We start from the raw sequence: 19,490 nt of genomic DNA, 5'->3' as shown, positions 1-19,490 counted from the left end.
TTTAGGCAGTTGGATAAGAATCATAGCAAAGATCCCCTGCTATTCCTAACTTTGAACTGGCTACTTTGAAGTGCTTTTATGTCTTTTGTGCTATCATTTTGGTCTTACTGGCACTGAGGCCAAGGCTACGGGTATGGCATGGGCTGAGGTCTTAATTTTTTTAATTAATTTATTTTATTTTTTGGCCGTGCCTCACAGCATGTTGGCTCATCATTCCTGGACCAAGGATCAAACTCATGCACCCTGCAGTGGAACCTGGGAGTCCTAAACACTGCAAGTTCCCAGGTTGGGTTTTAATTTGACTCTTGACTCAAAGAGAAAATGGTCAGCTATGTCCTAATCTTAGACCCCCGATTCCCATGGGAAAAGGTATAGGACGAACACATGAAAGTGCTTAAATTCAAAGTCCCTGTTGAGCTTCACATGGTAGCAATTAGACAACTCATCTTTGGGGTATGCCCATGGGTGGGAATTAGAAGGTGCTGCACTGAAGTGGGAGAAGCAATTGCACTCATTTATGCTCTTACCTTCCTTCCTTTGCAGTTTAAAGCTCGTGCATGTGTTGGTGTGTGCATGTGTGATCAAATTCTTCATGTATTTGTAAAGATTCTCCTAATGTTGCTTGCCTTGGAAGTATAAAAGTGTTAGTTGCTCAGTCATGTCCAGTTCTTTGTGACCCCATGGACTGTGGCCTGTCAGGCTCCTCTGTCCAGGAAATTCTCCAGGCAAGAATACTGGAGTAGGTTGCCATTTTCCTCTCCAGAGGATCTTCCCAACCCAGGCATCAAACCTGGGTCTCCTGCATTACAGGCAGATTCTTTACCATCTGAGCCGCCAGGCAAGACCTACCTTAGTAGGTATTTACAAAGGCAAGGCTGTGTAGAGTGCTGACAAGCTTCTAACTACCGCTACGAGAGGATCTCAGCAGAGAAACATCCAGAGGTGCACAGCCTGTAGGCACACGGGGAGAAGCAGAGCCTCAACTCTCTTTTCCAGTCCAGCCTGCTTTCTCCCCGAGTTGTTCAATGTAAGCGTTGTGTCTTACACATCTCAGGCCGTCTTCGCTTATGCTTCTGTCCACACAGGCTACCCTGCCAGCTCTCCTTCACATTCCATCTTCCCTACTGCCATTAGGACTAATTCCAAACCCTACAACTGCTTTACAAGGCACTTTATGATCTGGCCTCTGTCTCCACCTCCAGCCTGATTCCTCCCTTCTCCTATCTCTAACTCCCTCACTCTTAGACTTTCAGAAAATAAAGGAACAGGCCACAGTCTCTTGCTTGTAGACTTCTGTTTACAAAACTGTCTCTTTCCAAATCCTTCGCCAGGCCTTCCTCACACGTCCTGGTTCATACTTCTTCAATTTTTCTCAAAACAGCACTTCCTTAAGGCTCTCCCCAGAACTCCAGCACTTGGATGTTTCCAAGAGCCCCTGCTACTTTCCGTATCACAGCACTTATCAACATTAATTTAAAAATTGCCTTGTGAGCTTGGCATCTTCCCCAGTAGACTATAAACACTTTGAAGGCAGGAACTATGTCTTGTTCTTAGTTGAGTACTCACCATCAGATCTACCCATACACTTTGGCACTATTACAGACAGCTTGTGGAACACTGTTCTGAGAAGTTTGCATCTTGGACAGGGGTCATCAACCTTATCACCCTCTTTTCTTGTGATTTTAAGAATTTCCTGGGTCCTTCCCTCTTCCTTTAAGACATCTGGCCCCATTTGTAATGCTAGAAGAAAATGATTTTCCTCATTTGATCAGGATAATATTTTACATGATCAGTGTTACTGCGTTAAGAAACAATGGAAGCAGTACCCTAGTAGGAGTGCTAAGATGGAACAACATCTAAGATGCTTGCCACAAAATTCCATGGTAATCAACACTGCAAGAACTCATGCATATCTCTTTCTAGCCTTCAAACCTTTTTTTTATCAGATCCAGTATCAGTTTCTTCTTCTTTTATTTTAAGGTAGTAAAAGAGAAAATGCTGCTGAGCAAATCGGCCTAGTGGTAGCTCTTATTAAAGTTGCTCAGTTAGAGTTCAAAAGACACGGCCCTAGAAGGGTTTCTTTAAACCTCACATAGACCTCAACTTGGACCAAAAATCAGCCATAAGTAGAAGGAAGCTTGGAGCAAGAGTCACCTTTCTTCTGCTAATTGCTCTTCACCACTAACCACAAACATCATCACTTAGGCTCCTAAGAGGGAAGGGATCATTTTATAAATCACATAATCCTACACTCTTGAGTGAAATTCATTCTGCACAGTGAAAAACTGGGAGAGCACCACACAGTTGTTGACTTCTTATTTTTCCTAAACTAGACTATCCTATTGTTCAGTTGCCAAGTGGTGTCTGACTCTTTGTGACCCCATGGACTGCAGCACAGCAGGCTTCCCTGTCCTTCACTATCTCCTGGAGTTTGCTCAAGCTCATGCCCGTTGAGTTGGTGATGCCATCCAGCCACCTCATCCTTTGTCACCCCCTTCTCCTCCTGCCCTCATATTTCCTAGCATCAGAGTCTTTTCCAATGAGTTGGCTCTTCACATCAGGTGGCCAAAGTATTGGAGCTTCAGCGTCAGCATCAGTCCTTCCAATGAATATTTAGGGTTGATTTCCTTTAGGATTTCTGAAACTAATCTTACTGTATTTTAATATTTTCCTCTGTGAAGCTGATTCCACTGGGTTCAGCTCTCTTCATCAGGAGTCAAATTCCATAGGCAAATTTCATCCTTCCTACACAGTGCATCTGCCTAGGAAGGATGGTTGAGACAAAGACTATGCATAAACCTGTTCATGTCAACTTTGAACTGCCACCCCAAGATTCTTCAGGATAGTTCTTCTGCCACTCTGGTACCTATTGTCAGAACTGTGGGTGCACAAACATTGCCTCAAGCTCAACACACCTGTACTGCTCTACCGGAAAATAGCTGTCACCTCCCCTCATCTAATTCTTCACAGATGCTACTGACTACATGTTTGCGGATATTTACAGTACATTCAACTCAGTAAGTGTGTATCAAGTGCCTACATTACAGACAGTCAGATAAGCCCACCAGGAGGGGAGGAGAGACGACGAAAGACTTGATCAGTGCTTAGCTTGTCCTCTGCATGAAACTGCAGGCCTTTTGAAAAGGATGCCCTGGAATCTTGACTCTTCTCCCCTCGGTACCTAGGAAAAACTCTGCCTTTGTAGATAGGTAAGTGGGACTCCTGACAACATTTTCCCAAGACTTTTTCCATTTATTGACTGCTAGGTTTCTCAACAACTTAAAATAGTACCTCTTTCTTCTCAGAGCTAGGACTCCTTGTTCTTGGTTTAATGAGAAGGAATAAAACACAGAAAATGGTGCTCAGGTGGATTCTCACAGAAACTTTTATTTCTAATGGCCAGTGTAATTTAAGCAGGGAAGATGGATTTAACTTCCATGTCTTTAACTTGTTCACCAGTGAACACTGCTGATAAAGTATTGGGTATTACTGCATATTAAGTTCCTAAATTTTGGTCTGCAGCCCAGAATCTAGTTTCAAATATAACCAATTACTGAATGGATATAGATTTCACAGGAACCCTCACAATCTGGTCAGAAGGCACTGAAATGACTAGCGATCTCTCTGAAGCTGTGTTACATAGTAGATTAAGAGGTAGTAGATTTGTACCACTGAATAATGCTTCCCTTCACAAGAGTCAACTAAATTCTCTTGGCTCTAGTGTTCCCATCTGTAAACCAAGGAGGCTGGAGAGCTCTCAAATTCTATGTTGGACTTGAAATTCATCCATCTAGCCATCATCCAATTTCTGAATGCCAACAATGTGAAGAAGTTGAAACCCCATTAGGCACAGTTTTCCACATAATGCCATTTCTTACCTGATCATAGTAACGCAGGTAATATTTCACCACGTAGTCGACCAGATTAATCCCATTATCCTAGGTTTAAAAGAGAAGCTTAAATGAATATCCTTCACATGAGACTCTGCCATAGTATATAGTCAAAGAACTGAAATCTCATTTTGTAACTCTTATACTTTTATGATACCTAGTCTTGATTCTGTTTGATACTGGTGAGATTTTCCTCCCTGTCCCATTCATTTTTAATGGCATCTATAGAAAGAAATGACACTACACTTTTCATTTGAGGGGGAGAAAACCCAAACAGATAATCCATCAGACCTCTGAGGTAATGGCTAAGACAAGCAACCAGCCAACCAAAAGACTGTCTCAATATTTTCAGGCATAAAGCCAAGAAAGGAGGAGGCAGGGGAGTGCTAAAGAGAACCAGGGAGTAGAATAGAAAAACCATCCCTCCCTCCCGCCTCTCAAAAAATGTGTGTTCTTAATGGCATGAAAAACAATCAAGATGGCTTAAAAGGAACACCCTGCCACTTTATGACCCTGGGACTCCAGGGGAGAGCAAGCCCTCCCACAAGGCAGCCTTTGTGTCTTGTTCACGTGGGCCTAACTCTAATTTGCCTGTGTGTCCCCCTCCCTCATTCCCCCTCCCGGCCCCACTGCGGGGACGCCTAGCTACGGGCTGCTTTTTCTAAAGAGAGCTCTGCAGGGGTGTGGAGCCAAATGATAATCAGGCTCAGAGGGGTGGACAGTGGACCCCCCAGTCCAATTGTTGTGGACCAAAAGATAATTCAAACGCTCAGGTCCCTTGGTGATTCAGCATCGCTCCCTACTCAGGGGTGAGTAAATTACAAGTAGCTCACACCAAATTCAAATAGATTCAAGTCTTGTGCTATGGCTAATACTGTACACTATCTGTTTTATCCTCTCATGGTAGTTCAACATCTAATTGTGTGCTTTCAAGCTAATGAATGTTGGGAATTTTTTCGTCAAAAGAAGATCAAACATGAAAAACCTGTATTCAAAAGAAAGAAAAGAAAAAAAATGTACCTCGAGGAGGACAGAGATGAATGGAACAACTAGGGATACTTTAAACAAAAAATTGAAGCGGTAGAAGGAAAATGATGGCAGATCACAGATACTCATATGAAAAATAAATACCCGACTTTTGACGTCCTTGAGTTTGGGCAGAATTTCTAAGCTATATCCATCTGCTTGTCCCCGAGTCCTGTTTCCTCCATTCATATAATTTCCAAAAGCCAGAATGAGAGCTAAAATATCTTTTACACTCTTCATGTGCAGCAAGCCCTAGGGAAAAAATATCAATTATTATGAGGTTGAACTCCAAATGCACCTATGTTCATTCAACAACAAATGTTCACCAAGCACCTGATAGTCTGTTTGCTGGCCTGTTACCAACTGGATTTACAGTTGGTGAAACAGAAAATACACTTTATTAAGCCTTAAGTGTCTTAAAAAATATGTTAACAGCCATCATTTTTTATCCTTTCAATGAATTACAAACTGTGCATGTTTTAACACTGAATATTAAATATTACATTTCTGAGCCAATTTTATTTTTTAAATACTTATTTTAAAGGATTCAGAAATTGAAACAAGAGAGTTGTTACAGTTAGGTTTTGTATTTGATGGCTTCTAAATAGAAAAGGTTTTAAGATCATTTGAGAATCTGGTTTTGGACACTGTCTCTATAGAAACAGCACAGTTAAATGTCGGGTAGATACAACAGCATGCCTACGCTTCCTTATCCCTGGAAATAACCCTTAGAGGTAAATTACAACAATGTATTTCGAGGTCACAGGCTCTGTTTATTAAGCGCTTGCTGATTTGTCTATTAACTTTTACAATTTCAAGCTTCTTGGGGTTTTCTTCAGCTTCCTCCCTCATTTGTTTTACTGCTCTCTCTCTCTCTCTCTCATTCTTTGCCTCCAAGTGCAAAATTTTCAAATTGATACTTTTCTCCCTTCTCTATAATTTCAGTCGACTTTATTTTCCTTTATTTCAGAGGAAAGACAAAACCAAGTGCAGTTCCAACTTGACCTCTGCTCCTGGTTTTTAGGGCATTATTAAAAGGTGCATATTATATACCTTGGTGTTATTTATGCTTTCTTTATTGAAATCTTTTATGTTTTAGAAGGGGAAAAAAAACATGCCTTCAAATAAGCAACTAAACACTATAGTATTTATGGAGGATCATCATGTGGTTAAGGATGTAGGTTACTCAATAACAAAAAAAGTGGACTCATAGAGACCTAACTTGTGGTTACCAGTTGGAGAAATAAGATAGGTGTCGGAGGCAAAAACTATTGGGTGCAAGACAGGCTCAAGGATGTACTGTATTAATACAACATGGGGAATACAGTCAGTATTTTGCAATAACAAAATGTAAATAGAAAGTAACCTTTCAAAATTGTGCAACATTTTAATTAATTAAGAGAAATAAAGACTTGCATCTTTAGCTCAAGGACAAAAAAAGAAAAAAAAAAAGGATGTGGGTTACTGGGAGAAAATGCCAAGTTGAAGAATTTAACTTTATAAAGAACACCAGTGGGACAAAGCCAGCAAAAATTTATTGGCCCATCACTCATTGCCATAATCATTTATTTATCAAGTCTCTGGAATCTTCTTACAGTATTTCACTATGTAAACATATTTCAGATGATCCAGTGCACTGGTTTAAGGCAAATCTCTTGCAATCTAGACAGAGTAGAAAACACACTATACTATTAAGGTTGGTTTTAAGTGGCCAGTAAATACATTGGGAGATATTTGGAATATGTGAGAAATCTGTAAAAGTGTTATTTTTTTTCTCCTTCCTTTATCCTCTGTCAATCTGCATCTCCTTTCTTACTCATTCTCCTACATGCACACAAACTTATGGGATAATCGTCACAGGGAAATACACAATCTTAAGTCAAAAAGTTTTCTACAAAGGGACTCAAGTTGATCTTTCCCACTCTCCACTCCCTCCTCTACCCCTAAGAAAGGCAAAGTTATCCTTGAATTAGGCAGCAAACATACCTTAGAAGCTCGTGTGATGATCTCTACCTTTCGGTGCAAGGCAGTGATACCCTCAGAAAAGACAGATCTGAAGATTATGCACTGGGCACGTTCAGCAAAATTAGGGATCTGGGCTAACTCATGTAAAAATCTGTAAAAATTAAGAATGAATCAGCTGACTTCATATACAGTCACAGAGGAAATAAAATGACAGCAGAAAAAGATTCACCATGAGAGCATTCCTTATTTGACAACGTCAGTTGAACCATCATAAAAGGTATCAAATAAGCAAATTCAAGGGATGTGCTCTACTGTGGACAAAAAAGCCACTTTTCAAAATGGGTTTCCATATAACAGCTCCCACCCATCAGAATGGCTATCATCATAAAGCACACAAATAACAAATGTCAACAAGGACATGGAGAAAGGAGAATTCTCGTACACTGTTGGTAGGAATGCAAATTGTTACAGTCACTGGTGAAAACAATAGGGTGGTTTCTCAAAAACCTAAACACAGAATTACCTTATGACCTAGAAATTCCACTCCTGGGTATACATCCCAAAAAACTGAAAATACTAATTTGAAAAAATATATGCACCCCGATGTTCACAGTGGCATTATTTATAACTGCCAAGATATGGAAGCAACCTGTGTTCATGGATACATGGATAAAGAAGATGTACACACAATGGAACACTATACACATATACTCAAAATGGAATACTCAGTTCAGCTCAGTTCAGTCGCTCAGTCGTGTCTGACTCTGCGACCACATGAACCACAGTATGCCAGGCCTCCCTGTCCATCACCACTCCTGGAGTCCACCCAAACCCATGTCCATCGAGTCGATGATGCCATCCAACCATCTCATCCTCTGTCATCCCCTTCTCCTCCCACCCTCAATCTTTCCCCAAATCAGGCTTTTCCAATGAATAAGCTCTTCACATCAGGTGGCCAAAGTATTGGAGTTTCAGCTTCAACACCAGTCCTTCCAATGAACACCCAGGACTGATCTTTAGGATGGACTGTTTGGATCTCCTTGCAGTCCAAGGGACTCTCAAGAGTGTTCTCCAACACCATAGTTCAAAAGCATCAATTCTTCAGCACTCAGCTTTCCTTATAGTCCAACTCTCACATCCATACATGACCACTGGAAAAACCATAGCCTTGACTAGACGGACCTTTGTTGGCAAAGCAATGTCTCTGCTTTTTAATATGCTGTCTAGGTTGGTCATAACATTCCTTCCAAGGAGTAAGTGTCTTTTAATTTCATGGCTACAATCACCATCTGCAGTGATTTTGGAGCCCAGAAAAATAAAGTCTGACACTGTTTCCACTATTTTCCCATCTATCTGCCATGAGGTGATGGGACCAGATGCCATGATCTTAGTTTTCTGAATGTTGAGCTTTAAGACAACTTTTTCACTCTCCTGTTTCACTTTCATCAAGAGGCTCTTTAGTTCTTCTTCACTTTCTGCCATAAGGGTGGTGTCATCTGCATATCTGAGGTTACTGATATTTCTCCCGGCAATCTTTATTCCAGCTTGTGCTTCTTCCAGCCCAGAGTTTCTCATGATGTACTCTGCATATAAGTTAAATAAGCAGGGTGACAATATACAGCCTTGACGTACTCCTTTTCCTATTTGGAACCAGTCTGCTGTTCCATGTCCAGATCTAACTGTTACTTCCTGACCTGCATATAGGTTTCTCAAGAGGCATGTCAGGTGGTCTGGTATTCCCATCTCTTTCAGAATTTTCCACAGTTTATTGTGATCCACACAGTCAAAGGCTTTGGCATAGTCAATAAAGCAGAAATAGATGTTTTTTCTGGAACTCTCTTGCTTTTTCGATGATCCAGCAGATGTTGGCAATTTGATCTCTGGTTCCTGTGCGTTTTCTAAAACCAGCTTGAACATCTGGAAGTTCATGGTTCACGTATTGCTGAAGCCTGGCTTGGAGAATTTTGAGCATTACTAGCGTGTGAGATGAGTGCAACTGTGTGGTAGTTTGAGCATCTTTGTCATTGCCTTTCTTTGGGATTGGAATGAAAAAACTGACCTTTTCCAGTCCTGTGGCCACTGCTGAGTTTTCCACATTTGCTGACATCTTGAGTGCAGCACTTTCACAGCATCATCTTTCAGGATTTGAAATAGCTCAACTGAATTCCATTACCTCCACTAGCTTTGTTCGTAGTGATGCTTCCTAAGGCCCACTTGGCACTTCTGTTAGGTCCCTACCATTTTTGTGCTTAATGGAATACTACTCAGCCATAAAAAGAATAAATTTTACAATCTGCAGCATAATGGATGGACTCAAGAGGGTATTATACTATGCTAAGTGAAATAAATCAAAGAAAGACAAACACTATATGATATCACTTATATGTGGAATCCCAAAAATATAACCAAAGCATGAATATAACCAAAAAGATGCAGATTCACAGATACAGAGAACAAACCAGTGGTTACCAGTAGGGGAGGAGCAATATAGGGCTAGGGGAGTGGAAGGTACAAACTACTGGGTATAAGACAGGCTCAGAGATACACTTTACAACACAGGGAATGATAGACAATATTTTGTGATAGCTGTAAATGGAAAGTAATCTTTAAAACTGTATAAAATTTTTAAAAATTAAAAATATATTAATGGCTTTCTATAATGGTGAATAAACATATGGTGTATAAATTAAGCACAGAAAGTTAATGCAAGTATAGTGAACCACGTCAAGTAATCTATCTCCTGTTTCCCAAATAAGACTAAACCCAAGTGGGGAGCATTAATCTTTACCGTCTGAAAAAAAAAAAAGAAAACAACACAATAGACTCCCTTTATAATGCAGTATTCTCTAATGGTGTATTAACACAGGCTAAGTGAAGATGAGGCAAACATCTACAGGCAAGCAACTAAAAGAAATCTCTTTCTGAAATGAGATTACTATTACTTTTCTGTTCAATCAATTATAATAGTCATAATGATTCTATTCTACAGGTGTTTACTTTCCACATCAACTTACACAGACAAGAGTTCATAGTTCCATGCATGGAACAAGGCAGGCACTCATTAAGCAAGAACAATCTAAAGTTTCTTAAAAATCACAGCAAGGCAGATCTTAAAAGCCAAAGGTGAGTCCTGACCTACACACAGAAGCTCACTGTCTGAGCAACTGGGCACTGGAGCCCTTTGCAAAATTAAGTTGGAAGAGTTACATATTCTCAAAGCCAACAACCCGAGGAAGGGGCATAAACTAAAATGGATGGAAAGAGTTGGAAATGAATCCAGAAGAGGAGCGAATCCACTAACAGCTATTAAATCCATTCTGGGGTTGAAATGATGATTAACTGATAGTTCTGAAAGTCTTAGTCAAATCGTAACATTAATACCTTGACATTTTGTAACCTCTTACCAAGAATACTTTTACATAGAAGCAAAGCTGCAGCCCCCTTTTTTCCATAACCCCCCAACGTTTCTTAGTTAATACTCTGTGCCTCTTTTAGGGACACTTGGGTTTTAATAATAATTCTAATAATCAGCTGTTTTTCTTATTCATACTACAACCAGGTCATAATCCTTTTTCTTTTTAATGGCACTGAGATGAAGCAAAGAATGCTCATAAAAGAAAACATACCTTTGTTTTAAGGTTTTATAACTTTTGATTATTATGAAAACCATGTGATGGGATATAAAAACGCAAACCCAAAGGAAATCTGAATCAGAACAAGATGAAAAAATTACACACTATATGTAAATTGCTTCTTTGCTAAAATTAGTTGCAAACCATTGATTCATTTATGACTGAAATCAGGGGTATCACCAGTTTTCACAAATGCAAGCAGTAAAAAGCTTGTGGGCCAGGAGGTATCTGGTCCTGTAAGTGAGTCTTGGGAAGTCTGACATATTCAAATGCTGCTAAGAGATATCTCAAGGGTAGCACCCTGCATTTCTCCCTTTCCAAATGCGACCATGAAAGACTATTCCCAAATTAGGACCTATATTCCAGAGAAGGTACACTTCCTTGTTTAAGGGACACAGTGAGTGAAGAACTGATGGTAAGAATATACAGATCAACACCCCAGCTCACCAGCAAGGACTTAGAAGAGAAGAAGGAAATTCTGGATAAACAATCATTTATAACTAGTCTCCAAAAAGGAGGTTTAGGATACAAAGAAGGAGACGAGCCCATAGCCTCAACTAATTTGTGTTACCCAGAAAAAAAAATGAAATAGAACTACAAGATTCCCTGGGCTCAAAGCTTTACTGGAATTAGGGCTGGCACTAGGAAGGCTCTCAGAGAATCTTAAAGACCCAATGTTCTGTGTATGGACAAGGGGCCAAAACACATATCCAGAGTTGAGTCAGGAATGGAATTCAGAAATTTCACATTACTTTTAGATTGAACTCTAGGAAATGTGTCACCAAAAATCCTATAGCATCAGTCACCAAGAATCTTACTGTTTTCAGATGTGTATGAAGCATTTATGGTGTGTGACCTGAGAACCTGATTTAATTTATACATAATTGCATCTTGATCACGTGAGAAATAAATCCATAATTACCATGGAGTTTGAGGAGTGATCTTGGTGAGGGGACCTAAAACAGGAGCTACAGATGCAACATGCAGGGCATCGAAGTCAGAGCCCTGGAAGGAGCATGTCAGCCCAGGTCTCTGGGAGCCCTCTGGGGCTTGCACAGGTCACGTGTGAGAAACTACCAGTGAGAGCCTAGACAGGCTGCCTGATAGTCACAGGCAAAGGCCAGAAGAAGCTAAAATGGAGCTTCATATTCTAAAACAAAGATTTCAAGCTTTTTCTGAATGAATGAATGGTTTAAGACAGAAGAGGGACACCTTCAGCTTTTTGATTTAGAAAATTGTCCTGGCCAAGGCTTGGATGATTGACTGGAGGTTATAGCGGATCTGAGGCTGGGAGCAGCCAGAATACTCTAATGGGGTAGGTGAGAGGGCCACCAGTGTGGATATACTGGGGCAAATGGTTAGAAAGCAACTGAGGTGGCCAGACCCAGAGGAGCTGACCCATCCCATTAGATACTGAGAGTCCAGGATGATGTGTGGGTTTGGGGCCTGGTCACCTAGCAGAAGGTGAAGATAAGAAATACTAGAGTAGCAAATATGGGAAAAATAAAGACTTGAGGAAAGCACCACTTATCTGAGAAAGTATCAGAAGCATGTGCTGTACTGTGCTTAGTCACTCAGTTGTGTCCGACTCTTTGCGACCCCATGGATTGTAGCCCACCAGGCTCCTCTGTCCATGGGGATTCTCCAGGCAAGAATAATGGAGTTAATTGCCACGCTCTCCTCCAGGGGATCTTTCCAACTCAGGGATCAAACCCAGGTCACCTGCATTGCAGGAGGATTCTTTAACATCTGAGCCACCAGGGAAAGTTACCTCAAAGGCTATGTAATGTCTAACATCTTATCCGCTCTCCTCAACTGGGTTTTATACTCTACCCATAAGGGAAGGGATAAGCACTCTTTTACCCATCCCCAAGGAGGGAGCCTTGGGCATTATTAGCTCATGGTACTCATGAATATTTATGGACTGATTTCCTTTAGGACTAGTCTATGCTAGGGCCAGAGAGAGGAAGGACCAAATATCCCCGAAGAGCCACAGACTAGGGACCTTCCTCTTCCGTCCTTAAGGCCGGATGGTCTTGCCAGGGTGGACTGTAACTAGAGCCTGCATACAGGGGAGATTCTGCACCTCACAGAGAATGGGTGACACATGCATGCAGTAACTCAGCTGATAGCAGGAATGACGCAACAGGCCCACTGTTTTCAAGGGTCTAATATTTGGTTAATCATCCCTTGGAGCCCTGAATGATAGCATTTCTGTCTGTGCATGTTGTAACCTATGTTCCTCCACAGAAGAAGATGTTAACAGAGCCTTGTTTCAACAAGTCAATGTGTCTTCATTTGGCGGGGGGCGGGGGCGGGAGGGCAAGGCAGCTATGGGCATAAGTGAAAAGTGAAATTCACTCAGTCTTTTCGATCCCGTGTACTACACTGTCCATGGAATTCTCTACGCCAGAATACTGGAGTGGGTAGCCTTTCCCTTCTCCAGGGGATCTTCCCAACCCAGGGATCGAACCCAGGTCTCCCGCATTGCAGGCAGATTCTTTACCAGCTGAGCCACAGGGAAGCCCAAGAATACTGGAGTGGGTAGCTTATCCCTTCTCCAGGGGATCTTCCTGACCCAGGAATCAAACTGGGGTCTCCTGCATTGCAGATGGATTCTTTATCAACTGAGCTATCAGGGAAGCTTGTAAGTAGAGCATGCCAATAGGCTATATATGGTATCCTCACTTCAGGCCAGAAAAAGCACACACCAGGCCTAATCAAACCCAATAGAACCTCCCAGTGCCTCACTACCACCCCAAGCAGAGTGTGAACAGAGTCGAGGACCATCACTGGAGACAGTGGTTCTCAGAGAGCCTAGTCCCAGGCGGATGACAGCTCTACGGGAAATGGCTTTCTACATCTGGCCCCATGGCTCAAGAAAGCTGATGAGGTGAGTGATGAAGCCAGCCTCTCCAGACTTGAATTTATGGGACTGGGCACCACAGGAATCTTAGGAAACTGCAATGTTGAAACTATAAATGATTCATATTTTCCAGTATGTAAAACATGCTTATAGTCAACTCACTTGGACCTAATGGCAAGTAAGTGGCCAAAAAATCAGACTCTGGCATGAATCAAACAAATGCTGCTGAGTCCAAACACATCACCAAGACAATATGACCATCTTCTTTGCTGTCAGTAAGAGCTTAGCATGTTAAGGAAACCATTATAATGACCACTTACAAATTTTAAAAATGCCCTTCATCTGCGTCTCTATTTCTGCCTTGGAAATAGGTTCATCTGTACCATTTTTTCTAGATTCCACATGTGTGTGTTGATATATTTGCTTTTCTCTTTCAGACTTACATCACTCTGGGTGACAATATTACAATAAAAATTTTTTAATAAATTAAAATAATAAAAATGCTCTTCTATTCAAATCCTCAGTGGAGAAAGCAAGAACAAGAATTTTGTTAATTACCTGCTACCATTACTTTGTCTTGGCAATTAATCTTGTAAAATAATACCAAAAAGGCATTAACACAGAAGGGAAATGGGACCCCTTCCAGGAGCAGGGACCCACTGTTCATTCACCAGTTTGGCCATTCCCATAGCTTAGAGAAGGGGTTGGTGAATTATAAACCCCAGGCCAAATTCAGCCCATCACTTGTTTTTGTATGGTCCATCAGCTAAGAATGGTTTTCACATTTTAAAATGGTTGAGAAAAAGTCAACAGATGATATTTTATGACGTGTAAAAATGATATGAAATTCAAATTTCAGCATCCATAAATAAAATGTTATTGGTGCACGGGCACGTCCATTATCTGTGGCTGCTTCTAGACTACAACAGTCAACTTGAATAGTTCCAACAGACTGTAATGGCCCACCAAGCCTAAAGTACTTACTGCCAGGTCCTTTACAGGTAAAGTTTTCCAACTTTGAGCTTAGAAGATCATTGCTTAATGTGGTACAGTTAGCACTACCCAAATGCTTAACCACATGATGCAAACAGCCAACTCAGTGGAAAAGACCCTGATGCTGGGAAAGATTGAAGGCAAAAGGAGAAGGGGGTGGCAGAGGATGAGACAGTTAAATAGCATCACCGACTCAATGCACATGAATCTGAGCAAACTCTGGGAGATAATGGAGGACACAGGAGACTGGCATGCTGTAGTCCATAGGGTCACAGAGTTGGACATGACTTAGCAACCGAATAACAACAACAAATGTTTGATGTGCCCTATTGTCCCCACTAAGGACTGAATGTTTGTGCCCCCCCAAATCCATATGTTGAAATCCTGACCCTCAATGTGACAGTATTAAGGAGTAGGGCCTTTGGGCAGTAAAGAGGCTATGAAGGTTAATCCCTCTTGAGTGGGGTTAGTGCCCTGCAGAAAAGAGACGCAAGAGCTTCTTTCCTCTCTCTGCTCTCTGCCATGTGAAGATATAAAGAGATGTTGGCAGTCCACAGCATGCAAGAGCATTCTCACTAGAACCCAGCCATGGCTGCAGCTGGACCTCAGACTTCTCGCTTCAGCAACTGTGAGATATACATTTTTGCTGTTGGTAAGTCACCCAGTTGAAGGTACTTTGTTATAGCTAAGTGAGTCCTGAAATATTTCCATAGCCTTGTATCTAAATATCCATTATTAGTCTTTTCATTTTCGGTCATTAGCACCTTAGTGGAAATTAACTGATTATATGAGAAAGCATGACTTGGGACTGACCATGCACATGATGGGTCAGGGGTAGGGTTGGTAAGGACGGGGACTTAGGGTGATGGATCTGAAGGGCAGGGGAGCCCAATGAGTCACAAAATTCCGAGGCTTCATGAACTGACTTTGGATGTGTTTTGGGGGGAGAGTCCTGGCATATGATCCACATGAGAGCTGATCACTGAAGTGTCCCCAAATTACCATAAAGGTTTGTCAGTAACTAAGTAAACCTAAAAATCCCCCACCCAGTCACTGGGAGATGATTTTTGGACCTTAGTATCCAAAGGAAGTGGGGCATTTTAGAGGAACCAAGGGCAAGGTATGAAGGTTTCAGGACAAGCCATTCACCTTTGGATATCTCTGGGGCTGACTTATAACCCTGGTGGTGGTTTAATCATTAAGTCATGTCCAACTCTTTGTGACCCCATGGACTGTAGCCCACCAGGCTCCTCTGTCCACAGGATTTCCCAGCAAGAATACTGGAGTGGGTTGCCATTTCTTTCTCCAGGGGATCTTCCCCAGCCAGAGATCGAACCTGGGTCTCCTGCATCACAGGTGGATTTTTTTACCAACTGAGCCACCAGGGAAGTCCTCCTTACTCTAACCTTGATCACTTTCCTGTTTCCTATCCCTCCCCTTGTCTCCAAGCTGAGGAGGGTACCCTGCCTTCAGCAGGAAGCAGTCAAAGGAGCAACAGGCAAAGGAGCCCTCTGTCCACTCAGGACCCAGCCCACATTCTCAGAGTCCAAGGTGGAACCTGAGCGGCTGAGATTCCAAGAGCCCAGCAAAGAACAAGAGTGTGTGGAACACCCCAAACTAGAGAGCAGACAACTCTAAACAGTGACTGGAGAGCAGCATAAGCATGTGCAAATGAAGGATGAAAAGTCACATCGAAATTGGGCAGAGCAGGTGGAGAGTGTGGGGAGAAAGCTGGCACAGGCAGGCAACATTTACTGGATACGATACTTAGGAAAATCAATTTGAATCCTGTGACTCTGACATCGTCTCTTTCAATTGCATCAGCAGAACCTTAAACGGAGCAGTAACTTCTTCCTTCCTCAGTTACCCTTTTGGCCAGAATGTTTAGTCTAGGAGGAATTAACGATTTGCTAGGACAAGAAAAGGGGAGTCACGAGGGGTGGGGTGAGGGCTTGAGACATGCTACCCAGCAGCACAAATCTCCCAGCTGCCTTTCCCGGCAGTCAGGTCATCCTGCTGCATGCAATAGGTCACGGGACTGACGCTGCTGTGACTGAGCTTGGCACAGCTTAGATGTGGTTACTCGGAGCTGGAGGCAGGAAGATAGGGAAGGCCCTTCTCCCTTTATTAACAGAAAAGTGTTCAAGCATCCTTACTGTTCAGGCTTATCCAGCAGCTTCAATTCTTCCTCCTTGGATGTCTCATAATACTTTCTTATTTTAATGAGTTCATCCTCTTGGGCTCTCTGTGTTGAAACAGAAGCAAAACACACACACAAAAATAAGCAATGAGAATCTGTCCAAAGCAATATGTCTCAAAGTATGGTCTCTGGACCATCAGCATCACCTGTCACTAATTAGAAACGCCAATTGCAATTGTTGGCCCTATCTTGGGCGTAGGGCTTCCCAGGTGGTTCGGTGGTTTAAAAAAAAAAATCTGCCTGCCAATGCTGGAGATGCAGGTTCAATCCCTGGGTTAGGAAGATCCCCTGGAAGAGGAGATGGCAACCTACTCCAGTATTCTTGCCTGAGGAATCCCATGGACAGAGGAGCCTGGTGGGCTACAGTCCACAGGGTCTCAAGGAGTCGGACGTGACTTAGCGCAACTGAGCACGCCTTGGACATACTTTATGCCAGAAGCAGAGCCAACGCTCTAAGAGTGGGGTTCAGAGAGCCCTCCAAGCGATTCTCAGGCATGCTAATGTTTGAGAATCACTGGCTAAAACCCAACGGTCATATGAGTTACCTGAGCTGGATATACAAGCCAGGAATTTGACTGCTACTTTAAATCCCTGGTGTCTTTCCCTGTAAGATCGGATATGGGTCAAGTTTTCCTTAGCATGTGTTTCCTCATCCTCAAAACAGCCCTCCTAACTTACATAGGGTCCTGATTTTTAAATTTCTGGTCAGCAGGTTCTCTCTGAATTTTCTATGTATTTGCTGTTTGCACTACTTACTTTGGCATTTGGTCTCATACTTTCTCAATTTATCCACCTCTGTCAGTTATATGCAGCTTACTGCTGCTGTAAGCTAACAAGTACCCACCACGCACACAGTCCCGAGCCTGATGTAACAACTAAAAGCCCCTAGAAGGCATTTTGCCTTTTACGAAGTCCTCCAACATCAAGCATTGCATCCTTGTTTTATAGGTGACTCCACCAAGGCTTAGACTAACTACCTGGTAAAGAGATTGACGTGAAGCATCTTTCTTTCACAATTCCATGCTGCCCTCTAGGTATTCCACACATGTGCCAGGATGGCCTAGGATTCGTGCATCTTCTTATCTATTAATGAAAGCCTTCCTAATAGAAACATGGGGCACTCCCACCCATCATATTATATTAATACTAAACAGTTCCTGATATACACAAAGGATGTAAAAATGTGAAGGGAATTGGAAATCCTGCTAGACTGGATTATCACGCTATGGAAATTTTCTGTGAGAGGTTTAAAGTCCCTGGGAACCGAAGTATTGAATTATTTTTTGAGCTTGGTAACCAAAGCATGCTACAGAGCTCTGGGAAATAGCATTATTCAGTAAAGAGAATCTGGTTCAATCTATATATTCAAATCTAACAGAGTCAGTGAACCAGAGCAGTTAACAATTATGGGAACTGGGACTCTCCTGTGTCATGTTCTCAAGAAAGCCAGTCAATTACTCTGGTTATTTACACATATAATCCACATTTAAAGACCATATATGTATACAGTGCTGCTCATTTTCAAAATACATTGCTATTGCTATATATATTGAGCTCTATTTTAATAGTCACAGAAATCATGTAGAGCCTATTATAATCCCCATTGTACTGAGGATCAAACAGGTTGAGAAGTTTAATTGACCCAAGGCCACTCAGTTGTCCATGACAGAGCCTGATCTCAAACCTGAATGTCTCACTCTAAATCCAAAACACACACTCACCATCCGATACTATTTCCTACATTCAATGCCATCAGCTTACTTGGACTAAAAGTAATCATCCAAGCTGGAGACAGTGTCCCCATTCCTCAGAAGATGACACTGGTTATACACCAATATTAAGCTGCTAGCATAGCTTCATTCACTCTGATTGAAAACCACAGGGCTGCATTCTATGGCACAGACATGGCCTCCCCATTGAACCGCCCTCCCCTGTAAAAGAAATCTACTAACCCAGATACCACAGTGTGGGGGAGGGATGTCAAGAAGCTAGTGTTTCCTCATGTTCACTCTCATTTGAGCTTGCTTTTCTGTACCCTACTCTCCTCCACGCAATGTCAAAATTCCCACCGCCAAAGAACATGAATGGATCAGTGATTCTCTGGGTGGGAAGAGTCACATACAATGATTTTTTAGACATTAACATATTTTTTTTTTAAAGTTAGTTAAGATACAAAAATCTGAAAACTCTGATACTCACATTTTCATATAAGGCTGCCAGGGTTTCCAGATCAACCACAGAATCGTCCACGTTAAAAATGGCTGCCGAGTACCCAAAGAGAAAGAGCAAGGATAAGAGGTTAGGCCAGACTCTGCCGCACTAACATTTACTCCACGTGCAGCTACCAAGCAATGCAAACGCTTGCTCTCGCTTACCCAGGTTGTCTTCTGACATGCTCTTGCCCCTTTTCCTTCTGCACCAGGGGGGCCCCGTGAAAGAAACCAAAATGGTTCTGGTTGCTGGCCTAAGCCTTAGCCCTGCCTGCTTTCATTCCTCAAGCGCGGCATCCTTTCTGCAGTTTAATTTAGGCTCCGCAGGAGAAGTGTTTGTGTTTTAAATCTAAATCAGTTAGGAGGTTTGAAACACAATTTTAAATCTTTCTTCCCGGCTGGTAATTGAAGAGATTTAATACCTAATGCACCAGAACTGACGCTTGCCCATTACCAGGAAGAGGGAGAGAAAAAAGACGATGTTGGCAAATTAAATGAATTCAGGCATGTGATTTCAGGCACCTTTCCATGGCTGCTGCAAACATCTTGTTTGGATTAAAAAGACAAGAAAAAGCAATAATTGCATCAATGGCAAATTAAGATTATGGAAACCTCCCATGAGCAAGTCTTAAGGCAAGTTCTCGTTCCCATGGTTTTATTTGGATCCTACTTGTTGTTCTATATCTTAAATAAGTCATTTAGCTGTTA

The 19,490-nt window shown here is 42.0% G+C and overlaps 1 protein-coding gene across 7 annotated transcripts in view; it reads right to left on the bottom strand.

Moving 5' to 3' along the window:
* The window catches only part of FMN1 (formin 1), a 475,676-nt gene that overhangs the window by 153,645 nt on the left and 302,541 nt on the right, over positions 1 to 19,490 (bottom strand). For all 7 annotated transcript variants that reach the window (XM_020913638.2, XM_070468949.1, XM_020913647.2 and 4 more), the window contains 5 exons: positions 18,772 to 18,833; positions 16,529 to 16,617; positions 6,903 to 7,032; positions 5,022 to 5,168; positions 3,879 to 3,938 (listed from right to left, as the gene is read on the bottom strand). In XM_020913638.2, coding sequence (XP_020769297.2) covers positions 3,879 to 3,938; positions 5,022 to 5,168; positions 6,903 to 7,032; positions 16,529 to 16,617; positions 18,772 to 18,833 — 488 coding nt within the window. The remainder of the gene's footprint in view (positions 1 to 3,878; positions 3,939 to 5,021; positions 5,169 to 6,902; positions 7,033 to 16,528; positions 16,618 to 18,771; positions 18,834 to 19,490) is intronic.

Source organism: Odocoileus virginianus, chromosome 6 (genome assembly GCF_023699985.2).
Source record: "Odocoileus virginianus isolate 20LAN1187 ecotype Illinois chromosome 6, Ovbor_1.2, whole genome shotgun sequence".
In the NCBI taxonomy this organism is placed as follows: Eukaryota; Metazoa; Chordata; class Mammalia; order Artiodactyla; family Cervidae; genus Odocoileus; species Odocoileus virginianus.
Note: the sequence above shows the minus strand (reverse complement) of the source record. Positions and strands in the feature narration are given on the sequence as shown.